This window comes from Salvelinus alpinus, chromosome 19, assembly GCF_045679555.1.
Source record: "Salvelinus alpinus chromosome 19, SLU_Salpinus.1, whole genome shotgun sequence".
Taxonomy (NCBI): domain Eukaryota; kingdom Metazoa; phylum Chordata; class Actinopteri; order Salmoniformes; family Salmonidae; genus Salvelinus; species Salvelinus alpinus.
The window spans coordinates 29,856,449-29,874,154 of record NC_092104.1 but is presented as its reverse complement, the minus strand read 5'-3'; the positions used below and the strand labels follow the sequence as shown (position 1 = coordinate 29,874,154).

The 17,706-nt window shown below is 44.0% G+C and overlaps 1 protein-coding gene across 6 annotated transcripts in view; it reads right to left on the bottom strand.

The window, feature by feature from the left end:
• Positions 1–1,804: 1,804 nt before the first annotated feature.
• Positions 1,805–17,706, bottom strand: part of LOC139545272 (triacylglycerol hydrolase DDHD2-like) — a 31,207-nt gene continuing 15,305 nt past the window's right edge. For 4 of the 6 annotated variants that reach the window (XM_071352868.1, XM_071352869.1, XM_071352874.1 and 1 more), the window contains 10 exons: positions 17,099–17,218; positions 16,929–17,024; positions 16,592–16,786; positions 11,068–11,094; positions 10,258–10,413; positions 10,040–10,142; positions 9,736–9,897; positions 9,399–9,500; positions 8,034–8,199; positions 1,805–6,488 (listed from right to left, as the gene is read on the bottom strand). In XM_071352868.1, coding sequence (XP_071208969.1) covers positions 6,407–6,488; positions 8,034–8,199; positions 9,399–9,500; positions 9,736–9,897; positions 10,040–10,142; positions 10,258–10,413; positions 11,068–11,094; positions 16,592–16,786; positions 16,929–17,024; positions 17,099–17,218 — 1,209 coding nt within the window. In that variant the 3' untranslated portion in view covers positions 1,805–6,406. The remainder of the gene's footprint in view (positions 6,489–8,033; positions 8,200–9,398; positions 9,501–9,735; positions 9,898–10,039; positions 10,143–10,257; positions 10,414–11,067; positions 11,095–16,591; positions 16,787–16,928; positions 17,025–17,098; positions 17,219–17,706) is intronic. The other 2 variants (XM_071352873.1, XM_071352872.1) reach the window with 2 other exon arrangements.

Sequence of the window (17,706 nt, the reverse complement as noted above, 5' to 3'; positions counted from 1 at the left end):
GCACCTACCTTTTTTTTAAGGTATCTGTGATAAACAGATGCAAATCTGTATTCATAGTCATGTAAAATTCAGAGATTAGGGCCTAATGAATTTAAGTCAATTTACTGATTTCCTTATATGAACTATAAAATCTTTGAAATTGTTGCATGTTGTGTTTATATTTATGTTCAGTGTAGATGGTTGAGTGGGCCCCTAATATCTCTGTTGTTTAGGAAACACATCCATCCCCCTTTCCTTTAAGTGAAACCTGACCCCCCAACTGGAGAGATGAGGAACTGCATCTCTACTCATCCACCCGGCAGCCCTTAACACTGCTTCATGTCAACTGTTGTGTTGTTGAATGAAAGAAGTTGTCCTGGTTCTGGTTTAACTCTCTTTAATAATAACTAACAGTCAGACAGGTTTCACAGTTCACCGCCATTCTTATAACATGTAGTTAATCTCTGTGAACCCCGGCTCCCACACATAAAGACCAGCAGTAGCATGTGAATATTGTTGCAGTGGATGAGATGCTGATAAACTAACTCTGAACGTTCCTCTAGACATTGGGCAGCAGTGGGTACATGTTTGCCTCCTGGTAAGGCTCAGATACACATTCCTCTGGTCTCTCTGGCAGGTATTCCTTCAGCTGGTCTCTGGGGTGGAGCATGCAGAGCACCCCGATCTGGCGTGAGACTACAATAACCCTAACCAAAGGGTCAGGTGCAGGAAGGACTATAAACCACTGACACATGCTTCATTATCAAAACATGATTCATGAAGTAATATTTTTCTAAACGCATATACAGTCGTGGCCAAAGGTTTTGAGAATGACACAAATATTCATTTTCACAAAGTCTGCTGCCTCAGTTTGTATGATGGCAATTTGCATATACTCCAGAATGTTATAAAGAGTGATCAGATGAATTGCAATTAATTGCAAAGTCCCTCTTTGCCATGCACATGAACTGAATCCCCCCAAAAACATTTCCACTGCATTTCAGCCCTGCCACAAAAGGACCAGCTGACATCGTCAGTGATTCTCTCGTTAACACAGGTGTGAGTGTTGACGAGGACAAGGCTGGAGATCACTCTGTCATGCTGATTGAGTTCGAATAACAGACTGGAAGCTTCAAAAGGAGGGTGGTGCTTGGAATCATTGTTCTTCCTCTGTCAACCATGGTTACCTGCAAGGAAACATGTGCCGTCATCATTGCTTTGCACAAAAAGGGCTTCACAGGCAAGGATATTGTTGCCAGTAAGATTGCACCTAAATCAACCATTTATCGGATCATCAAGAACTTCAAGGAGAGTGGTTCAATTGTTGTGAAGAAGGCTTCAGGGCGCCCAAGAAAGTCCAGCAAGCGCCAGCACCGTCTCCTAAAGTTGATTCAGCTGCGGGATCGGGGCACCACCAGTACAGAGCTTGCTCAGGAATGGCAGCAGGCAGGTGTGAGCGCATCTCAGTGAGGCGAAGTCTTTTGGAGGATGACCTGGTGTCAAGAAGGGCAGCAAAGAAGCCACAACACTGCAAATATTGACTCTTTGCATCAACTTCATGTAATTGTCAATAAAAGCCTTTGACACTTATGAAATGCATGTAATTATACTTCAGTATTCCATAGTAACATCTGACAAAAATATCTAAAGACACTGAAGCAGCAAACTTTGTGAAAATTAATATTTGTGTCATTCTCAAAACTTTTGGCCATGACTGTATATGGTTCTTAGTCTCTGTAGGATTCAATTGTAAACCAGTTTATATGAATAAGTCAATCCGATAGCCTGTCAAACAATGAAATAAAAAACACTTGTGACAAAAAGACTCTTTTAAAGTTTTATTATGACATAAACAATATGTAAGCACACTGTATAGCCTATGCATGGTACTGGGGTTGAATTTTAAAAAATACATTTGGTAACACGACAGGTTTAATGCATTACAATGCTATATGAGCTCCTTATAAAAACATCTTATCTCATAATAATCCTGACTAAAGTACAACCATTGAGTCAGTAAAACTATTATAATAAGGGCTCATACATGCTTATATCAAGTATTAAAGTATATATATTAGCTTATATTAAATGTTATTAATATTATATTTTTTGGGCGGTTTGAATACACAATGTCACCAAGTGCAAAACTTGAGGTTAACAGAACAAAATACATCATTCGGGAGTGAAGCAGAGAGGATGAGTGCTCACAAAGCAGGGTTTAGGGGTCAGAGGGATATCTCACACAGCACATTTTAAGCAGGGAGTCAAGCTGCCTAATCAGAACCTCAAAGCCTCTTCTGTGATTGTAGAATGATTAGAAAACTAAGATCTATTGTTCAGCTAGGTCCTGTCCAGGGCGTTACATGTGGCTTGCTGTCGCAGTAAGCCACACCTAACACCCTGGACCAAAGCTATTGTTCTCCCCTCTGCTGACAGAGCTAGCTGGAGTGAGGAGGTCTATGGTCTAATTGGACCACAGTGATGATTCATGCCATGTTAAAGGACTGCAGGTTTGTTGCTGGTTGACTGACAGTGAAACCAGTGTCAGTGATACAGTAGGGACAGAAATGATTGGCACCCTTGATAAAGATGAGCAAAAAATACAATTACAATACTGAGCTATATTGTATGATAAAAAAAGGGAAATTATATTATAATAATAATTAGGTGTGTGCTTATATTTGTCATATTTCACACATGTACAAGTGTAATAATAATATATATGTTTTTATCTAAAAAACATAGGGGTCAAAAGCATTGACACCCGTTTTCAACACCTTACCTTGCGAGTATTAAGGCATTGAGACTTTTTATTAAATGTTTTATCTGATTGGAGACTACATGGGGAGGGATCTTAGGCCATTCCTCCATACATAATCTTTCCAGATCCTGCATATCCTTCATCTTCTCTTATGGACTGCTCCCTTCAATTCAAACCACAGGTTATCAATGAGATTTCAATCTGGAGACTGAGATGGCCATTGCAAAATGTTGATTTTGTGGTCAATTACCCATTTTGTTAATCTCATAAAGCCTTTTAGAAAAAGGCTCAGTGCCATTATCCTCGCAGGGTGAGGTATTGAAAACAGGGGTATCCCAAGCATCGGCTGGAGTGGTGTAAAGCTCGCCGCCATTGGACTCAGTGGAAACGTTCTCTGGAGTGATGAATCACGCTTCGCCATCTGGCAGTCCAACTGGTGAATCTAGGTTTGGCGGATGACAGGAGAACGCTACCTGCCCCAATGCATAGTGCCAACTGTAAAGTTTGGTGAGGGAGGAATAATGGTCTGGGGCTGTTTTTCCATAGTTCAGGCTAGTTCCAGTGGAGGGAAATCTTAAAGCTACAGCATAAGGTCCTCTGGCAGTCTCTATGGGGGTACCACAGGGTTCAATTCTCGGGCCGACTCTTTTCTCTGTATACATCAATGATGTTGCTCTTGCTGCGGGCGATTCCCTGATCCACCTCTACGCAGACGACACCATTCTATATACTTCCGGCCCTTCCTTGGACACTGTGCTATCTAACCTCCAAACGAGCTTCAATGCCATACAACACTCCTTCCGTGGCCTCCAACTGCTCTTAAACGCTAGTAAAACCAAATGCATGCTTTTCAACCGTTCGCTGCCTGCACCCGCACGCCCGACTAGCATCACCACCCTGGACGGTTCCGACCTAGAATATGTGGACATCTATAAGTACCTAGGTGTCTGGCTAGACTGCAAACTCTCCTTCCAGACTCATATCAAACATCTCCAATCCAAAATCAAATCAAGAATCGGCTTTCTATTCCGCAACAAAGCCTCCTTCACTCACGCCGCCAAACTTACCCTAGTAAAACTGACTATCCTACCGATCCTCGACTTCGGCGATGTCATCTACAAAATAGCTTCCAACACTCTACTCAGCAAACTGGATGCAGTTTATCACAGTGCCATTCGTTTTGTTACTAAAGCACCTTATACGACCCACCACTGCGACCTGTATGCCCTAGTCGGCTGGCCCTCGCTACATGTTCGTCGTCAGACCCACTGGCTCCAGGTCATCTACAAGGCTATGCTAGGTAAAGTGCCGCCTTATCTCAGTTCACTGGTCACGATGGCTACACCCACCCGCAGCACGCGCTCCAGCAGGTGTATCTCACTGATCATCCCTAAAGCTAAAACCTCATTTGGACGCCTTTCCTTCCAGTTCTCTGCTGCCTGCGACTGGAACGAATTGCAAAAATCTCTGAAGTTGGAGACTTTTATCTCCCTCAACAACTTTAAAAATCTGCTATCCGAGCAGCTAACCGATCGCTGCAGCTGTACATAGTCCATCTGTAAACTACCCACCCAATTTACCTACCTCACCCCCCATACTGCCTTTATTTATTTACTTTTCTGCTCTTTTGCACACCAGTATCTCTTCTTGCACATGATCATCTGATGATTTATCACTCCAGTGTTAATCTGCTAAATTGTAATTATTCGATTTATTGCCTACCTCATGCCTTTTGCACACATTGTATATAGATTCTCTTTTTTTCTACCATGTTATTGACTTGTTTATTGTTTACTCCATGTGTAACTCTGTGTTGTCTGTTCACACTGCTATGCTTTATCTTGGCCAGGTCGCAGTTGCAAATGAGAACTTGTTCTCAACTAGCCTACCTGGTTAAATAAAGGTGAAAAAAATCAAAATAAAAAAAATAAAAAAATAAAAAAATAAATTACACTCTAGACGATTCTGTGCTTCCAACTTGGTGGCAACAGTTTGGGGAAGGCCCTTTCCTGTTTCAGCATGACAATGTCCCCGTGCACAAAGCGAGGTCCATGCAGAATGGTTTGTCGAGATCGCTGTGGAGGAATTTGACTGGCCTGCACAGAGCCCTGACCTCAACCCCATCGAACACATTTGGGATGAATTGGAATGCCGCCTGCTAGCTAGGCCTAATCGCCCAACATCAGTGCCCGACCTCACTAATGCCCGTGGCTGAATGGAAGCAAGTCCCCGCAGCAATGTTCCAACATCTAGTGGAAAGCCTTCCCAGAAGAGTGGAGGCTGTTATAGCAGCAAAGGGGGGAACCAACTCAACTCCATATTAACGCACATGATTTTGGAATGAGATGTTCGACGAGCAAAATTGGCCCTAACCAGTTTAAAGAGGTTGGTTGGCACACACCAAGGGGGGGGGGGGGTGATTTATACACACTCATAGAAAGAAAACAACCCTGTCCCTTTTCTCCCCTCATACATACCTTCCTCTAAGATAAGTACTTAGAGGAAAAATGTCTTGTCAGTTCCATTAAAGATATATCATGCTATTTTTTACACTAATTTTAATACTTAGCTTTTACATGATACAAATAAGTCCAAAAACGTAATTATCTATAGTCAGTCAGTTAATCTAGAGGAGTGAGATTATCAGAACATCACATTGCACTGGAATTATGGGTGGAGTACTTTTTATGGTAACACTTTACTTAAGAGTGACATGCAGCCTTCATATGTATGACGTAAAGAGTTGTAATGCCCTTTATAACATGATTTTCTAAGCCTTAAGCAGCATCTAGGTAAAGTGTTACCTTTTTGGTAGTCAAGTACGTACTGGTATACAAAGGTCTGGAGACATGCACTAAACACACAGGAGAGGAATTATCATCCTGCATGATCTGTCGTTGTAAATGTATTATAGGACATGTCAAGTCTAAGGCAAAGTAAAAAGAAATGACCTGAAAATAACGTATATAAAAGTTATGATCCAGACATGATCAAACAGGATCTGATTCTTTAGAAACACACATGTTAAATGCAGTCTGCCCCTGCAACAGGAGGATCCAGCGGCTCAAACCCAGATCCTTCAGCGTGGTTTCAGGAAAATGGAAAACCAGTCTTCACTATGGTTCTCCCATAGAGTTGGGTAGAGGGATCACTTGGATAGTCTTCAATGTTGCTGCCCATGTGGTCACAGGACGAGAAATTTCAGAGATAGAAATGTACTTGAGCTCATCTCCAATGGGTTCTCCAGTCCTCTTCATGTCAGCTGGGACAGGTTTGGTTCTTCAAGGAACACTTCTGCCACACACACCCAGAGGCAGACGCCATCTGTCCGAGGAGGTGACTCAACGGTTTTTTGAGGCTCAGACACAAGGCATTCTGGGAGAGAGCAGTGGCTGCATGTCCCTTTTCATGTTGCTTTCATTACATTTTAGTAACTTATAAATAACGCTCTGTGTATGTATAAAGACTTTATAGCCCTCTGTGTGTTTATAAAGCCTTTAAAACTCTGTGGTTATTCAATATTTATATCTCTGTGTTTTTACTGACTTTACTTGCCTTACTCCTTTCAGCTCCTAATAAAGCAAAGGGCCTCATCGGTGCATCTCCATGGAATTCATGTGTTGTTATTAAGCCTTTATACCGGTCTCTGTGTTTATAAAGCCTTTGTTATTGCTGTGGCTGCTCAAAGGCCACACCCAGTTTGTCGTAGATCTCCTTTAGCAGCAGCAGAGCAGTGTCCTCAGACTCCCTACACACACAGGAGAGACAAAAGAGTGACTTACTTGTGTGTATGTACTGACATGAATAGTGCATTCGGAAAGTATTCAGACCCCTTCCCCTTTTACACATTTTGTTACAGCCTTATTCTAAAATGGATTAAATAAAACATCTCAATCTACACACAATACCCCATAATGACAATTATAATTTTTTCAAATGTATAAAAAAATATTTTATTTACATTAGTATTCAGACCCTTTGCTATGAGACTCGAAATTGAGCTCAGGTGCATCCTGTTTCGATTGATCATTCTTTAGATGTTTCTACAACTTCATTGGAAGACACCTGTGGTCAATTCAATTGTTTGGACATGATTTGGAAAGGTACACCTGTCTATATAAAGGTCCCACTGTTGACAGTGAATGTCAGAGCAAAAACCAAGCCATGAGGTCAAAGGAATTGTCCGTAGAGCTCCGAGACAGGATTGGGTCGAGGCCCAGATCTGGGGAAGGGTACCAAACTATTTCTGCAGCATTGAAGGTCCCCAAGAACACAGTGGCCTCCATCATTCTCCCTAGAGCTGGCCGCTAGGCCAAACTGAGCAATCGGGGAAGGGCCTTGGTCAGGAAGGTGACAACCATCTCTGCAGCACTCCACCAATCAGACCTTTATGGTAGTGGCCAGACGGAAGCCACTCGTCAGTAAAAAAAAAGCACATGACAGCCCGCTTGGAGTTTGCCAAAATGCACCTAAAGACTCTCAGACAATGAGAAACAAGATTCTCTGGTGAAACCAAGACTGAACTCTTTGGCCTGAATGCCAAGCATCACGTCTGGAGGAAACCTGGCACCATCCCTACGGTGAAGCATGGTGGTGGCAGCATCATGCTGTGGGGATATTTTTCAGCGGCAGGGACTGGGAGACTAGTCAGGATCGAGGGAAAGTTGAATGGTGCAAAGTACAGAGAGATCCTTGATGAAGTCCTGAGCACTCTGGAGCAGGTTCTCAGACTGGGGCGAAGGTTCACCTTCCAACAGGACAACGAACCTAAGCACACGCCCAATACAATGCATGAGTGGCCCAGTCAGAGCCCAGACTTGAACCCGATCTAACATCTCTGGAGAGACCTGAAAACAGCTGTGCAGCGACACTCCCCACCCAACCTGACAGAGCTTGAGAGGATCTGCAGAGAAGAATGGGACAGGTGTGCCAAGCTTGTAGCGTCATACCCAAGCAGACTTGAGGCTGTAATCGCTGCCAAAGGTGCTTCAACATAGTACTGAGTAAAGGGTCTGAATACTTATGTAATTATAATATTTCAGTTTTATTTTTTATAAATTAGCAAAAATTTCAATAAACCTTTTTTTGCTTTGTCATTATGAGGTATTGTGCGTAGATTGATAAGGGAAAAAATATATATACATTTTAGAATAAGGCTGTTACGTAACAAAATGTGGAACATGTCAAGGGGTCATTGGCGTCAGCTAATGGGGATCCTAATAAATCCCCAAAATCTAAAGGTATTAGCATTACACACACACACAAGGGTACGCACACACACACAGGTACTGACCAGTAGCAGAGGTGGGACTGGATGGCAAACAGATATTCGTTGAAACTCTCAATGGGTGCCTCCTGCAGTACATAGTCTATCCTCCGCCCTCCATTCAGCATCCCCACCTTCACCTGACGCCCCCTGTCCTCCCCCGACCCTGGAGACTCCGCCTCTTCATGTACACCTGCAGGGTCAGAGATGGACCAATCACACAGAGGCAGACGGACTCCTATGTCCAGTCCAGAAACAACTCCTAACCCTTACTTGCCATTTGCAGATATGAAAGGACTGGAAAATAAAATCCTAAATGATGCCGGCTCCACCTAGACTTCTAATAAATAGGATTAGTGAAGTTTCTGCCATTTTGCACACACAAATCTGCAGATGATGAAGCTACCTGGGAATGACAAGTGTTTCTGGGCCAGGTAAGTGACTCCTGTTTGAAGGGAAGATAACGAAAGGGAGGGGAGATTGCTAGAAATTGTGGAGAGAAAGTTAGCGAGGGGAGTTAGAGAGTTGAGTGTGCATAGGGAGTGAACGAGTAGAGTTAGTGAGTGGGGTTAAATAAAAATAAAACTAAGCTTCAGGAAGCAGCAGCCACTTGGAAAAGTCAGGCAGTCTATCAAGGCTCTGGGAGGGGCCAGGTGTATGGGGGAGGGGCCCGGTGCATGAGGGAAGGGGCTCAGCGATAACAGGGCAACAGGTGAGATATGCTAAGAAGAGAGTGTTTAAAAGGCTTGATATGCTGAGAGAAGAGGGAGGATAATAACACACTACTGAAGAGCGTGAGCTGTGAGACACTGCATCAACAGAACACATCCAAGGTAAGATGGATACTTTCCTGAAGACAGTTAATGCTATTGATTTAACCACACTGTCTACAGTTTCATTATCTAGTTTTAAAATCAGTCCATAGATATCACTGAAATACTCTTGTAACTAGTCTGTCAGAAAATACTGCTTTAGCTAGTAGTAGCCTTAAACTAAACGCTTCGAGGCCCATATCAGGCTTCAATTTCCAGGTAGGAGGAGGAATGCAGAGGAACTCCTCGACTTCCTACATGCACGGGACCACTGGGTAGCGCACAAGCTCTTCCAAAGTCAAATTAACTTCTCCATTCTCCGTCAATTCTAGTAGTAAATATTAGGCTATTTCATCCAAGTTCAAGACAAAATATCAGGCCAAATATCAGGCCATTGTTGCTACAAAAAGTTATATTACCATGTCTGTGAGTGCACACAGGCGGCTATGTCTCTCTCTCTCTCTGACAGAGGGGGGCGCTGTAAGGAGTATTCTCTGTGTACAGAGTTCTGGGCTGCAGCTGACAGTCAGACCACCCATACAGTAGATCATTCTAGCCTCCATATCTCCTGGCTTCTTACCTTGGAAGTAATGTAAGTGAAGGGCTTTGGGCCACTCCAGAATTTTAGTCCACAAATCAGCCTTACTCTTTTCCCTCACAGCAGCGCAGGCTGCCGCAGGGGCTAGGGTCAGGGGTTAGGGGTCAGGGTAAAGGAAAGAACACCAGAACAGCAGAGAGGAGAGGAAAGGGAACATGCAGGAGACAAGGTTAGACATGTAAAAAAAAAAAACGCTCACACGCTTCAAACATGCTGAGGACTGGAAGTTAACGGTTATGTTAAAAGCCTTAAAACTTGGGGTATTAGCCTACGCAGAGCAGTAATGCACTGACACTGTGTGTGTGTGCATATGTGTTACTCTCTGTCTCCTGCAGGGATCTCTCTGCTGTAGTTTCTCCATCCTCCACAGGGGGCAGTGCAGCGACAGGCATTCGGACCAGAGACTGCCAGGCAGTACGAAACGAGCCGAGAACGTTATTCTTCAGATCAGTACTCATCCGCGTCAGACTCTCTTTCAACTCTAGAGAACACACACGTGCACACACACTCCAAATGTTATTATATTTCGTGTCATAAGGCTTTTCAACACCACAACACATTACAGACACAAAGATGAATTCTTTAACAGACGTATTGATAGAAAAATAGGTTGATATCCATACCCAGGTGCATCCTCTTGCGGCCCTTGTGATGTGGGATCAGCATGGGCTCTAGGTCTGACTCAGACACAATCATGGGCTCAATCCGATAGGCCACAGGGTCAAACTTTAGAGGGAGAGAGAACAAGCCATGTCCCAATAAATCGGATGTGTGCACGTATGTGGGTGTTATATTATACAAATCTCAGGCAGGCAGGAATGGTGTGTATGTGTGTGCTTACAGGGTGGTATATGTTATAGAAGTTCTTGCAGGTGGGAAAGGTGTAGTTTGGGTCGATGCGTTTGAGTCCACGGACGGTCAGGAACATTCCAATGGGAGAACCGAACGCAAAGAAGGTCTGAGGATGGAATGCCAGCTGGGGGTAGTTAATGGACACCTGGAGAGAAACAGGGAGGGAGGGAGGGAGGGAGAGTGAGCGAGTGTGGGGGGTTTATAAATCACGTGTATATTCAGCCCAGAAAAAACCAAGGCAATAGGCTTGAACAGCCCAATAGAAATCGATCCCATGCAAAATGTCAACATTAAGTGATAATACATGGGTCAATACAATATAGTGAAAAATAACGACCCAATAACATTCATACATACATACATACAACATGGGTGCAAAATGTTCATGCATCACAACAAGCCAGCAAACATTGACGGCAACACAAGGTCTGGGAACCCTCACAGCAGCTAGCAGGAAACCATGGAGATGAGAACTCACACAGGCATGAACAGTGGATGTGTTCATGTACATACAGTATGTATCCTGGTAACAGTGAGAGTCCTATATGGAAGGAAGGGTGGAGGTGGAATGAGAGATTTGGACAGTAGAATAGATCTTTGAGAGAGGCCTGACAGACTAGATGACCTGTCACATTGGTGTTGAGGTTAGGGGCGGGGCTGGAGTTCTTTCTAAGGATACATTCTAATGCTTTCTATGAGGATAGGAGCATAAGAGGAAATGGAAGAGGAAAGAGAAGAGAACTGGTGTTGGGAACCACAACCAACAGCATGTCCTGTATAGAGAGACAGTGTGACAGACCTGTCCCTTGGCTATGCCCCCGTTGGTCTGTCCAGGCAGGCAGAGGGAGACAAGCAGGAGGGCTAGTTAGACCTCACAGTCACTTTTACTACTACTTCTACAACTACTGCTGCTACAACAACTACTACAACTACTGCTACTACAACTGCTACTACAACAACTACTGCTGCTACAACTACTGCTGCTACAACTACTGCTGCTACTGCTACAACTACTACTGCTAATACAGTCTACTGCTGCTGCTACTACTGCTAATACAGTCTACTGCTGCTGCTGCTACTACTACAGTCTACTGCTGCTGCCACTACTACTATTACAACTACTGCGACGACTACTACTATGACAACTACTAAAGCGACTACTACGGCAACTACTGCTGCTACGACTACTCCTATGGCGACTACTACTAGTGGTGTTACGACTATTACTACTACTGCGACGACGACTGCTGCTGATCCGACGATGACTACTGCGACAGCTGCTGCTGCTACTACGACAACTACTACTGCTGCTACTATTACAACTACTACAGCTACAGCAACTACTACTGCTGATAACCCCTACAACTACAACAACTACTACAACTGCTACAACTACAACTACTGCTGCTGCTGCTACTACTACTACAACTACTGCTGCTGCTACAACTACAACTACTGCTGCTACTACAACTACTGCTGCAACTACAACTACTGCTGCTACTACTGCTGCTGCTACAACTACTGCTGCTACAACTACTGCAACTACAACTACTGCAACTACTGCTGCTGCTACAACTACTGCTGCTACAACTACTACAACTACTACAACTACTGCAACTACTACTGCTGCTACAACTACTACAACTGCTGCTGCTAATACAGTCTACTGCTGCTACAACTACTACTGCTAATACAGTCTACCTCTGCTGCTACTACAGTCTACTGCTACTACTAGTCTACTGCTGCTACTACTACAGTCTACTGCTGCTACTACTAGTCTACTGCTGCTGCTACTACAACTACTACAACTGCTGCTGCTAATACAGTCTACTGCTACAAGTACTACTGCTAATACAGTCTACTGCTGCTGCTACTACTGCTGCTACAGTCTACTGCTGCTGCTACTACTACAGTCTACTTCTGCTGCCACTACTACTATTTCAACTACTGCGACGACTACTACTATGACAACTACTAAAGCGACTACTACGGCAACCACTGCTGCTACTATGGCGACTACTACTAGTGGTGTTACGACTAATACTACTGCGATGACTACTGCGACAGCTGCTACTGCTACTACGACAACTACTACTATTACGACAACTACTACTGCTGATAACCCCTACAACTGCTGCTGCTACAACTGCTGCTGCTGCTACAACTGCTGCTACAACTATTCCTGCTGCAACTACTGCTGCTACAACTACTACAACTACTGCTGCTGCAACTACTGCTGCTACAACAACTACTGCTGCTGCTACAACTACTGCTGCTGCTACAACTACTGCTGCTGCTACAACTACTGCTGCTGCTACAACTACTGCTGCTGCTACAACTACTGCTGCTGCTACAACTACTACTGCTGCTACAACTACTACTGCTGCTGCTACAACTACTACTGCTGCTACAACTACTACTGCTGCTACAACTACTACAACTGCTGCTGCTACAACAGCTACAACTACTGCTGCTGCTACAACAACTACAACTACAACTACTGCTACAACAACTACAACTACTGCTGCTGCTACAACAACTACTGCTGCTACTACAACTACTGCTGCAACTACTACTGCTGCTACTACTACTGCTACAACTACTGCTGCTGCTACAACTACTGCTGCTACAACTACTACAACAACTACTGCTGCTGCAACTACTGCTGCTGCAACTACTGCTGCTGCAACTACTACTGCTACTACTACAACTACTACTGCTGCTGCAACTACTGCTGCTGCAACTACTGCTGCTGCTACAACTACTGCTGCTGCTACAACTACTGCTACAACTACTGCTGCTGCTACAACTACTGCTGCTGCTACAACTACTGCTGCTTACTGCTGCTGCTACAACTACTGCTACAACTACTGCTGCTACTACTACAACTGCTGCTGCTAATACAGTCTACTGCTGCTACAACTACTACTGCTAATACAGTCTACTGCTGCTACTACAGTCTACTGCTGCTGCTACTACTACAGTCTACTGCTGCTGCTACTAGTCTACTGCTGCTGCTACTACTAGTCTACTGCTGCTACTATTACAGTCTACTGCTGCTACTACTACAGTCTACTGCTGCTGCTACTACAACTGCTGCTGCTACTACAACTACTGCTGCTACAACTGCTGCTGCTAATACAGTCTACTGCTGCTACAACTACTACTGCTAATACAGTTTACTGCTGCTGCTACAACTACTACTACTGCTGCTACAACTACTGCTGCTGCTACAACTACTGCTGCTAATACAGTCTACTGCTGCTACAGTCTACTGCTGCTACAGTCTACTGCTGCTGCCACTACTACTATTACAACTACTAAAGTGACTACAACTACTGCTGCTGCTACTACTACTGCTACAACTACTGCTACTACTACTACAACTACTACTGCTGCTACTGCTGCAACTACTGCTGCTGCAACTACAACTACAGTCTACTGCTGTTGCTACAACAACTACTGCTAATACAGTCTACTGCTGCTACAACTACTGCTGCTACAACTACTACAACTGCTGCAGCTAATACAGTCTACTGCTGCTACAACTACTACTGCTAATACAGTCTACTGCTGCTGCTAATACTGCTGCTACTACAGTCTACTGCTGCTGCTAATACTGCTGCTACTACAGTCTACTGCTGCTGCTACAGTCTACTGCTGCTGCTACTACAACTGCTGCTGCTACAACTACTACTGCTGCTGCTAATACAGTCTACTGCTGCTACAACTACTACTGCTAATACAGTCTACTGCTGCTAATACAGTCTACTGCTGCTGCTAATACTGCTGCTACTACAGTCTACTGCTGCTGCTACTACTACAGTCTACTGCTGCTGCTACTACAACTGCTGCTGCTACAACTACTGCTGCTAATACAGTCTACTGCTGCTGCTACTACTGCTGCTGCTGCTGCTACTACTACTACAGTCTACTGCTGCTGTTACTACTACAGTCTACTGCTGCTGCCACTACTACTGCTACTATTACAACTACTGCGACGACTACTACTATGACAACTACTAAAGCGACTACTACGGCAACCACTGCTGATACTATGGCGACTACTACTAGTGATGTTACGACTAATACTACTGCGATGACTACTGCGACAGCTGCTACTGCTACTACGACAACTACTACTATTACAGCTACTACTGCTACAGCTGCTGCAACTACTACTGCTGATAACCCCTACAACTACTGCTGCTGCTACAACTACTGCTGCTGCTATAACTACTGCTGCTGCTACAACAACAACTACTGCTGCTGCTGCTACAACAACAACTACTGCTGCTGCTACAACTGCTGCAACTACTGCTGCTACAACAACTACTACAGCTGCTACAACTACTGCTGCTACAACTACAACAACTACTGCTGCTACAACTACAACAACTACTGTTGCTGCTACAACTACTACTGCTGCTGCTACAACTACTACAACTACTGCTGCTGCTGCTACAACAACTGCTGCTACAACTACTGCTGCTGCTATAACTACTGCTGCTGCTACAACTACTGCTGCTGCTACAACTGCTGCAACTACTGCTGCTACAACAACTACTACAGCTGCTACAACTACTGCTGCTATAACTACAACAACTATTGTTGTTGTTGTTATAATTATTGTTGTTGTTGTTATAATAACTGTTGTTATAATTATTGTTATAATTATTGTTGTTGTTATAATTATTATTGTTGTTGTTAATACAGTTTATTGTTGTTGTTATAATTATTGTTGTTATAATTATTATTGTTGTTGTTATTATTATTGTTGTTGTTATTATAATAATTATAATTATTGTTATAATTATTGTTGTTATTATAATTATTGTTGTTATTGTAATTACTATAATTGTTGTTACAATAATTGTTGTTGTTACAATAACTGTTGTTATAATTATTATAATTGTTACAATTACTACTGCTTCAACAACTGCGGCTGCTACAACTACTACTGCGGCTGCTACAACTACTGCTGCTGCTGCTACAACTACTGCTGCTGCTGCTACAACTACTGCTGCTGCTGCTACAACTACTGCTGCTGCTGCTACAACTACTGCTGCTGCTGCTACAACTACTGCTGCTACAACTACTGCTGCTACAACTACTGCTGCTGCTGCTACAACTACTGCTGCTGCTACAACTACTGCTGCTGCTACAACTACTGTTGCTGCTACAACTACTGCTGCTGCTACAACTACAACTACTACAACTGCTGCTACAACTGCTACAACTACTACTGCTGCTACAACTACTACAACTGCGGCTGCTACAACTACTGCTGCTACAACTACTGCTGCTGCTACAACTACTGCTGCTGCTAATACAGTCTACTGCTGCTACAACTACTACTGCTAATACAGTCTACTGCTGCTGCTACTACTACAACTGCTGCTGCTACTACTACTACTACTACAACTGCTGCTGCTAATACAGTCTACTGCTGCTGCTACTACAACTACTACTGCTAATACAGTCTACTGCTGCTGCTACTACTACAGTCTACTGCTGCTGCTACTACTACAGTCTACTGCTGCTGCCACTACTACTGCTACTATTACAACTACTGCGACGACTACTATGACAACTACTAAAGCGACTACTACGGCAACCACTGCTGCTACTATGGCGACTACTACTAGTGGTGTTACGACTATTACTACTACTAATACTACTGCGATGACTACTGCGACAGCTGCTACTGCTACTACGACAACTACTACTATTACAACTACTACAGCTGCTGCAACTACTACTGCTGATAACCCCTACAACTACTGCTGCTGCAACTACTGCTGCTACAACTACTGCTGCTACAGCTACAACTACAACTACTACTGCTGCTGCTGCTAATACAGTTTACTGCTGCTGCTACAACTACTACTACAGCTACTACTACTACGACTACTACTAAAGCGACTACTACGGCAACTACTGCTGCTACGACTACTACTACGGTGACTACTACTAGTGGTGTTACGACTATTACTACTATTAGTACTACTGCGACAACTGCTGCTGCGACGACGACTACTACTGCTGCTGCTATGACTACTACTTACTACTACTAATGCTGCTACTACTACGATGACGACAACTACTACTACAGCTCACACCAATCAGACAGGGCAGCAGAGGTGATGATACCTTGAGAGCAGTGTTTCAAGAGTAGAAAGTTAGTTGTCTGAGTTACCACTACTGCCAAATTATGACTGAGTTAGTTACCAATTAAGTCACCACAGAGTTAGTTACCACAAAGTACCACACGCACGCAACCCCAGGTAGGGTGTATGTGTCTTTGTGTGTGTGTGTGTTACCTGTCCAATGCCCACGTCGAAGTATTCGTAGTCAACTGCGCTGGTTATGGACTGGGCTCTGAGAAACTGCTGTTGGCGTGCTGACGCCCCTGGAGACTGGTTGCCAAAGCTAACCGTGGGAGAGGGGGAATCTTCGGAGGGGTCTGGAGGGGCCTGCAGCCCGGGGGCCAAAAGCACCGTTCCCTGCCGACCCTCCTACACACACACACAAATGTGACAGAAAGAACAATAAATGAGAATGATAAATATCTGACGTTTGCAGCTGAGACTCCACTGCATGAAAGCATGCACACACACACACACACATACAGTACTTTGTGACCTTATGAACCCTGACCTGTAGGAAGTGTCTCTTCCGTATGAAGCTGAGGATCTTCTTCCTCGGTCCCAGAGGGATTCCGAGGTCTGTCAGGTCAGTTTCGTCACACATAGCCTGAGGGAAGACTGGGAGATTAGCGCACGCAGACAGACAGGCAGGCAGGCAGACAGGCAGGCACACAGTCTCACCAGTGAGTCAAGGTCTAGGTCCACACGCTGTAGTGTAGCCAGGTGCTCCTGGAGGCCCATTCTGCATAGAGCCTGCTCCAATGCATCACAGGTCAGAGGGCAGGGGTCACGGTTACGACCCTACAGGCCAGACGAGGGGTGTTATCATGTTATAGAACATAAATATGAGATAGTCATTACAGGCATACACTGTGATGTCTATAGCATTAACAAAGTGGCATCTAGACCTTAATTTCACTTTACAGCAGGATGTCTATCACCAAGAGGCCAACAGTTCCCCCTAATATAGAGAAGACATGAGCTATGTAGTACATTTACCGCACTGCTGTGAGATTATGTCACGAGAATTTTCAATCCCAATGATTATAACTAACAATTATTTAAGCTTTGACCAATCCCCGAGTTTTGTAAGACCCTGGGTTTAATAATAATAATAATTAGGCAAAGACTCAGCTTCAGCAAAAGGTCCGTAAAGTTTATTCAGAGAATAAAGTCTAAAGTCCAAAATGCAAAGACATGTCATTTTATAACTCCCACCCACCAACTACTTACACGCACACACAGACACACAAACAGTAGGTGGGCTGTATCTTTCCCCACAGTCCTAC